The sequence below is a fragment of the Pygoscelis adeliae genome, unplaced genomic scaffold (assembly GCF_000699105.1).
Source record: "Pygoscelis adeliae isolate BGI_AS28 unplaced genomic scaffold, ASM69910v1 Scaffold156, whole genome shotgun sequence".
Classification (NCBI taxonomy): domain Eukaryota; kingdom Metazoa; phylum Chordata; class Aves; order Sphenisciformes; family Spheniscidae; genus Pygoscelis; species Pygoscelis adeliae.
Genome location: NW_008825016.1, coordinates 225,637 through 233,720, shown reverse-complemented (window position 1 = coordinate 233,720; position 8,084 = coordinate 225,637). Strand labels below are relative to the sequence as shown.

The 8,084-nt window shown below is 46.0% G+C and overlaps 1 protein-coding gene across 1 annotated transcript in view; it reads right to left on the bottom strand.

The window, feature by feature from the left end:
* Window positions 1-3,897: 3,897 nt before the first annotated feature.
* The window catches only part of NPAS2 (neuronal PAS domain protein 2), a 53,807-nt gene continuing 49,620 nt past the window's right edge, over window positions 3,898-8,084 (bottom strand). Inside the window, exons 18-21 of the mRNA XM_009326282.1 lie at window positions 7,531-7,623; window positions 5,704-5,890; window positions 4,386-4,513; window positions 3,898-4,041 (exon numbers count right to left, since the gene is read on the bottom strand). Coding sequence (XP_009324557.1) covers window positions 3,990-4,041; window positions 4,386-4,513; window positions 5,704-5,890; window positions 7,531-7,623 — 460 coding nt within the window. The 3' untranslated portion in view covers window positions 3,898-3,989. The remainder of the gene's footprint in view (window positions 4,042-4,385; window positions 4,514-5,703; window positions 5,891-7,530; window positions 7,624-8,084) is intronic.

Sequence of the window (8,084 nt, the reverse complement as noted above, 5' to 3'; positions counted from 1 at the left end):
CGCTTGCCCCTGGGGGGGCTGCTGAGCCCGGAGGGAGCGGCCCCCGCCTCTTCCGCCCCGACCGCTGGTCGAGTTGCATTTGGCGCAGCCTCGAGCCGAAGGCCTGAGGCGGGGTTCGCAAACGGAGTGAGGGGCTGGCCGCCCCTCAGGTAGCTGCCTGCCTACTTGCCCCCTGCTTAGGAATCTTTCTTTTGGGCGGCACGTTGTGTGGGGAGCTGGGCTTGGGGGTCGTTGTCCTTCTAGCAAGCAGATTGCCCTGTTGGGCTCTGCAGCTCCTGTTCCTGTGACGGGAGCTAGGCGCTCCAGCACGGGTCAGCGGCCTGCAGTGACCACCCTGTCTGGCCGCCTGCCCAGAAAAATGGCCCAAGCTGAGCAATTATGTTGGAGCGGGTCCAGAGGAGGGCCACGAAAATGCTCGGGGAGGGAAAACCCCTCCTATGAAGAAAGGCTGAGAGAGTTGGGGTTGTTCAGCCTGGAGAAGAGAAGGCTCCGGGGAGACCTTCTTGCAGCCTGTCAGTACTGAAAGGGGGCTTGTGAGAAAGATGGGGACAGACTTGTTAGCAGGGCCTGTTGCAACAGGACAAGGGGGAATGGCTTTAAACTATGAGAGGGTGGATTCAGACTAGATATAAGGAAGAATTTTTTTACGCTGAGGGTGGTGAGACATTGGCACAGGTTGCCCAGAGAGGTGGTGGATTGCCCCATCCCTGGAAACATTCAAGGTCAGGTTGGATGGGGCTCTGAGCAACCTGATCCAGTTGAAGATGTCCCTGCCCATGGCAGGGGGGTTGGACTAGATGTCCTTTAGAGGTCCCTTCCAACCCAAACTATTCTAAGTATTCTGTGATTATAGTGAACTAGAACGACAGCCCAGCTCTATGAAGAGGACTGGCGCCGCATTGTACGTGCAACAGGGAACAAGTGCCGTAATCCAAAACCAGAATGAGTGTACAGGGGAGAAATGAGACACAGCATGAAAAACTAGGCATTGACGTAAATCTGTTCTTGCAAGTGCTCTATTTTTTCCAAACAATATAATAAATATTAATTTAGTTAATTAAGTAGTTAAATAGCCAGGGCAACCCCACCCTATTTACAGCTTCTCCCTGTTAACAACTTAGAGTATTGCTGGTTTGGGAAGGATAAGTGTTTGCTCCGAGGCTGAGCTTGGTTTGGACATACCCACTGGCAATCAGGAGAGATGTGGGCATATTACAGCTATCCCTGAGAGTAAAACAAACTCTTAAAGGAATTTTCCTGTGACTTCCACCATAGTAGTTGAGATCCATCAAGTGCTGCTTCCACAGGTATTCCCTCTGGGGTGCTCGTGTTCCTTCATTACCTCTTTCCTGCATTAACTTTTTGGCCTATAAATGGACAAATTTCCCCTCTCCTGTCCCAGAATAAGCCCTTACAGGAGTGGGTGGCATTTATGAAGTTAGCCTCTAACTTAGCTGACTGGCCTTCGCTAAGGTTTGTCTGTAGTTAGTGGGAAGAGAGAGGTTCCTTCAGACATCAGGTGAAAGCACCTTAGCGTTTAGCTCTTTAATCTTCATCTGGTGGGGTCACTCTTGCTTCACTGAATGCAAGAATTTAAAGAGATGAGCAGGCTAACTCAGACTGGTACCTAGAGTTAGCAATAAAACCGCTTTCTTAGAGACCAGATCTGATCTCTGAACACTTTTTAGAGACCAGATACTTGATTCCCTCATCTTCCTTCAATGAAATAAAACAAAGGGACTGTATGGACTGAAATACGCATGGACCAATCAGTCCTACCAGCTAGTCTTGCTGTGCAAGCAGCAGGGCCATTCTGCCAGTGGGTTTTCTCCAGGAGATTTTTAGCTTTTTTAGAAGGTTTTTCAGAACTCGGGGCAAATGAACCTTTTTTTTTTCCTGAAAGTTTACTTTCAGCCTTTCCAGCTCCTAGCCCAATTATCTCCATTGTTCCCCCATGGCACAGAAACAGATCTGAACATGTGGGCCCCTGTGACATGATCCTTGGTACTGAAGGGCGGGAAGGGCAGCATGGTCTGCACTCTGTTGAAGCTAATGCTGGCTTGGGCGGCTGCAAGCTGCCCTGAGGGCCATCCCCTTTCAATCTTGCCGTGGTGAATGAAAACATTACTATGCTCAGTTATCCACCTCATTCTGCGTTGGAGGTTGCTGCTTCTGCAGCAGACCTGTACCTCGGCTGCTCCCTCCTGTAGTCAATTTGAATTTAACGTGAAAAAGAGTCTGCACAAGGATGCTGAAGTGGAAACTAGACTGTCTACAGTGTGGCATGGTAGCAATTCCAGCAGAGATGTATCACAAAACTCGGGACAGCGATGTCTTAAAACACTGAAGCTGGACGTGGGTCAAAGCCCTGGTATGTGCTGGGTCAAACCAGTCTTTAAACCATATAAATCCTAAAATAGTCCTAATCTAAAACTGGTTGGTTGGAAGTACGGAGCTGCCTGAATTCTTTAAAGTTTTAAAGGACCTTAAAATGAGCTGTCTTGGCTAGCAGCTAACATAACTTCCTGAGCTATCATTCTCGTCTATGCCATGGCAAAGATCCCATAGGATACTACTTGTTTTTGCTAACTGGGTGCCAAACACCTTGCCAGGCTACAGCTAATATTAACAACCTCAAGTGAATCGCATAGTTGAACAGCCACAGGAAAATGTGTGCAAGTCCTGCAATAAAGCCTTTTGGCTATTTTATTTTATTCTACAAATAAAGACAACTGTCCATCATTAAATGGAAAAAAATAATAGTTTGAGTTGTATATAGCATGAAACAGCAGTTCCCTTCACAAAAACATTTCTAATTCATTAGTTTATTACAAAATATCCACCCACAAAAAAGCACAAGCACAATCTTTATACTTGTGAAATGAGTTGATATTTCATATACAAAATAATTTCCACATAATTCCATATAATTTTATTTTATATAGAAATAGGTCATTATTACAACAGCTGTACAATACACTACTTTTTATTTAATAATTACATAAAATCTTTCTTAGAAACATATCAACAGAAAACATACAAAAAAAGCGAAAAGTGCATTTCTTTTTTTTCCCCCCAAAGGAAAATTCAATCCTAAATGTTATAATGAAAGAGATATGTAATAGTCTGCAGCATCCCGAGTCAGTGGGCCAAAACACAGTGCATATTTCTCAGAGACTTGTAGTGGGCGAGTTGTTTAGTTTGAAGAAGGATCCGTGTTCTACTATTGGAGAGTTGCGTGATTGTGCTTACAATTTGAGTTCTCCTTTGCAACCGCAATTCGTATAGAAAACAGTCCAGTGTGGGTTGTGGGGGTTTCTTTCTTTGTTTTTTAGTAATGAAGAACAGTTAGGGTAAGCTGCATAATACTTTTCAGACGCTAAATCAAGGGTTATGAGCTGTAGACCATCTTCACCAATGGCTGGGCTTTCTCCTCCATTGGATGTGCTAATTTGGCCACAAGAATAAGGAAACAAACTTCTCTTTACAGAAAGTGCCTAGGTTTTGTCCTCTGTGCAGTTGTGCAAAATAATAACAATAATCATAATAAAAATAATCTCTTGTTCTCTCCTCAATAGACCTTTGACGCAGTGCTTTTCATACACAAAAGAAGAACTGAAACAGTGAAGGCCAAGTACCTCATGAGTCTGTCGACAGTCTTTTGGAATTGCCAGATAGCTTTCAGAGTGACGCGCCAAGACTGAACGCCTCCTCCTGCGCACCCATTGATGATGGAGGCTGCGCAGGATAGTGTTCCTTTTTATTTTGCTCTGCCAGTACGTACTGTGCTCACGAGACAGCGCAAACTGAATCCAGCATGCCGTAAATGCACTGTCTGTGGCAGTCTGCACTCTGGGGCGTACTTCCGTCATAGAGCTTTGAAAGAAATGCTTGTGCAAAAGCCAAAACAGTAAGTACAAAGTCATTCTCTTCTGCCCCACGTGCCCATTGGTTAAAGCTAATCGTGCATTGATTGTGCTGGTGGGACTCTATCGCAGTGGCTGTGGTAAATTTGATGATTCTGATAAGCTATTGCTTCTTCTTGATGTTAGTTTAGCTATTACTTCTAACATCGAGAATGAAATTTTCATGTAAGACATCCTTTTCTGACATCTTAAACTCCCTATGTAACTGTAAACTCCAGTATCTTATAAAACCAAGACCGTAAATATTGTTTTGTTTTACCTTTCTTCCTTGCTTTGACGGCCTCTTCCCATAATCTCAGGGTCTCTACCTGCTTTCCAGGCCAACTTGTTACATGTTGCTGCTGCTGCTGTTGCTGCTGCTGCTGTTGCTGCTGCTGCTGTTGCTGCTGCTGCTGTTGCTGCTGCTGCTGTTGCTGCTGCTGCTGTTGCTGCTGCTGCTGTTGCTGCTGCTGCTGTTGCTGCTGCTGCTGTTGCTGCTGCTGCTGCTGCTGCGTCTGATGATACCCCATATTTCCTTGCTGTGGCGAGTAAGATGGCAGGAGCAAAGAATCGGGTTGCTCATTGTGCAAAGAACTTGGTGTTTGCACCTACAGATAAAAATAAAATTCATCGCGGTGTTCGATTCTTTCACATGTTAATGCTCTTCGTCCTCAATGTACAGGGAGCTTAAAAATACTACTAATTTGCTGGCTTTTATTGCTGGGGCTGTTTGGCATGGGGTTAGCTTACCTAATTCTAGAAGGAATGGACATAAACTGCAACAAAGAACGTTACAGTTAGTGATTGAGAAAGGTTTTCTAATAGGAGTGCACTGCCTAGGGTTTGCAGGTTATCCTGAAAAGCCTGTTTAGGAACAGGGTGGGTGAACATGTCAGAAATGACACAGACGGATGATAGAAGTGAAACAGAAATGAAACAGGGAATCCTAGTGTACCTCATGCTGTCCCTTCTAGCCCTTCCTTTTTGTGAGTTTACAGTAGGGTGTAACCTTGCGGTGGTGAAGTCGATGTGAATTTTGCAGATGCTTTTATTGGGAGCGGTATCTGCCATAGTTTTTTCATTAGTTCTCAGCTATGATAAGGATTTCATTCAGTAACGAGTTCAATCATTTCAGGTTGATGATACTCTTTCAGTGATGCCAGTGGATACATGATCAGGTTTTATAGACTCAGTTCAGCTCCTTTTGAGTTAATACAGAGACACCTCATTTCCCCCCTTCCCCTTTACTTTAGTATGTGTTGAATTAGGTCAAAAAATAAGTATTTTTACATCTTCAAATCACCTGGTTCTTCCAGGCAATGCGTTCCAGTTTATCTTCTTTGCCTTGTGGAGTTGAGAAAATATGTTAATTTACTGAAGGGATCCAGATATCTGATCCAGATCTCATCTTATGTCGATGCTGGTAACTAAAAATCATCTTTTGACTTGTAAACTAAGCAAATTTTATTCTGAATAAAGAGTACAGAATAAATCCTAAGGCAGCAATTTTCTCCGTCTAGAAATACACTTTACAGATATCCAGGATAATCTCATTATGTTTCCAGGGTACAGAATTAGTAATTTCCTTTTAAATATTCTGACTGTTCTCACTGCTGCCTTGCTATACTGGAAGGGTACACGACACTGTATCTCTGTCTCGCACATCTCAACGTCTCTAAAACGGCCATTTCCGCCATGATCAGGCTCCCGCTGAAACCTGGGGCCCCGTTTGCACAGCCCGTTCACCTTATTACTCTGCGTGTGCATTTTATACATCGTCCTCTTTGTCCTACCCTACCTGCAGGTAGCGTTGTTGCTGATGCTGTTGGTGCTGGAGTTGCATAGGTGGCAGAGAGGATGGCTGGGAAGGAGGTGTAGTGGCGAACCCTTGGTTTAACACTGCTTGTCCCATCAGTACGATTGGAGAGCTGCTGCTGGAAGTCTGCACTTCCAAGCTTTGAAACATTTGTTGGGTTTGAGAATACCTGTGGAAGAAAGAAGCGAAACAATCAAGAACAAACTGTTGGAAGCAAAGGTCTCTTAGGATAGGGGTGGAAGTCCCTAGTCTTCATAAATAATTCCTAATAAAGGATTCCAGCGCATGGGACCTGCTAATACGAATGACGGCCCTGTTGGCAGCACCGTTTTCCCCTACTCTGTGCATGAGCTGGACTTGGAGGGCAGAATACATCTCACCTCAGAATCCAGACCACATTTTAGATTCATTAAAGATTCTGGTTTATGCGTATCAGCCACAGTGTTCGCATCCCAGGCTCATTAAACCGAATGGCCTTTGATTCTGTATTAATATGCTGAGCCCTGAACTGCAGCAAGGGAGAAGTAAATACTCCTCCCATTCTGCTGCCTGTGCCCCCCTGCGACTGCCTGTGGGGCGGTAATCTCCTGCAGAAAGATGGCTAGGGTTGATTACTTCTTAAGCTGCTCGTATACATATTGCCAAGCACGGTCAGCAGTTCCCATCGCTGTGAGCCACGTTGTAGGAGCAGAAGAAGCCTCTCTGTAGGTCCTCTGGAGTGAGGGGTGGGACAGAAACAAAATAGTCGGCTCCTCTTTGCCAGTCTGCTTTTGCATAGCAAAACTTAAATATGTGGTGTTTTGTGGAAGGCTGTGGGCAAAACCACAATGGAGCTATTGCCAGCCCAGCCTAATTCTGTTTATCCCGTAATGGGTGATGAGACCATAGTGTGGTCTGTGTTCGCTCAACAGCTGTTCAACATTAGGGGTTAGTCAGAAATGCTGCAGTTTTAGTACTTGTATGAGGATGTGAGCTCCCAAAAAAGGGTCCTGTGAGTCAGGACGTCTACATGAACTGGGAGATGTATCTTTGGAAATCAGGCCTCTTTTTTTTTAGATGCTTAAAAGCAGATCTGAAATGCTGTATATTTAAAGATGACAAATTTAACTCAAGATAATCTTAAACAGCAATAGTGATGTTTAAAAAAAGAAGTACTGAATACCTACATTCCTGAGGTAACATACAGAATTACTTTTGAAGTAATGATGTGCAAACAGTTGCCTATTTTAGCAGTTCACAGTTAAGTAGTGACAAAAAACAGCCAAGAAAAAAAAAAAAAGGCATATTCTGACCGATGTTTTCTGCTTCCTTCATCCAAGTTCGGAGGAAACAAACAACTGAGGGGGTTTGTTCAGCGGCTTTTCCGAGAGCGCTCGGGTGCAGGGGCCTGTTGGTTCTTCCAGTTCTGCTGGTGTGGATTAGGCGTAGCTCCACTGGCGCTACACCAGCGTCTCACTGCCCAGAGAGCAGGGGCTTTCTTGGCGCCGGTCGTTTCAACCGGGCCGGCGCTGACTTTCTCTCTCACATTTACCTTGGTGGGTCAGAAGTTCCAGCAGCGAAGCAAGCATCATGGGAGGGAGAAAACTTCCCCCAGCCTTGGCTTGTTACGCCACTGGCACATTGTGTTTCTCTCTGTCATCCTTCCTGATGTGACCAGGCAGGGTAAGGCTGACCCTGACCCTGACCCTGGAAGGCAGGCTTGGCACAATAACACGTTCCCAATATTTATAACTGCTTTGTCATCTGACTGAAGAAGGCTATTTCCCCTCAAATGCAACTTGGATGTTTTATCTTTGAGAAGTCACGTACTTAGCCTGGGATCCCGCCATGCTGAGGTCTGAAGGGTGTCTTGCGTTACAGGACCCAGGCATCATGGGCTGAATGGGCTGGCTGAGCAACAGTCTGGCGCATGGGAAAAAGAAAAAGTGACATGGCTGTATCAGAAGGACCACACAAATCCCACGTTTTTCAAACAGAAACAGGACGCTTTCCGAGGCACCGCACAAGGCTGAACGTCAGGAGATCTAACCTCAGCTCCTGGCTGTGGCAGGGGCATCCTGGGCGCTGCGAGGTGGAGGCGAGGGCAGCGCATGCCCTCTCTGGTAGCGTGGGTGCCCTGCCGAGAGGCTGGGCGCTAGCATTTTGGGAGAGTGACATTTCCTTTGCGCCCGCGCCCGCTGGTGGGAACGGCTTGTATTTGAGCTTTCCGAGTATCAGAATGTAATTGTTGTGGTTCACGCGCCTAGCTGGATGCCAAGGTCCTGGCCCTCCTCCGCCGCCCACCCAGGGGAGCCCGAGACAGCGAAGGAAAAGCGGAGACGTCCCACCGCCCCGGGGCCGGGAGGCCGGAGGAGGCGCGGCAC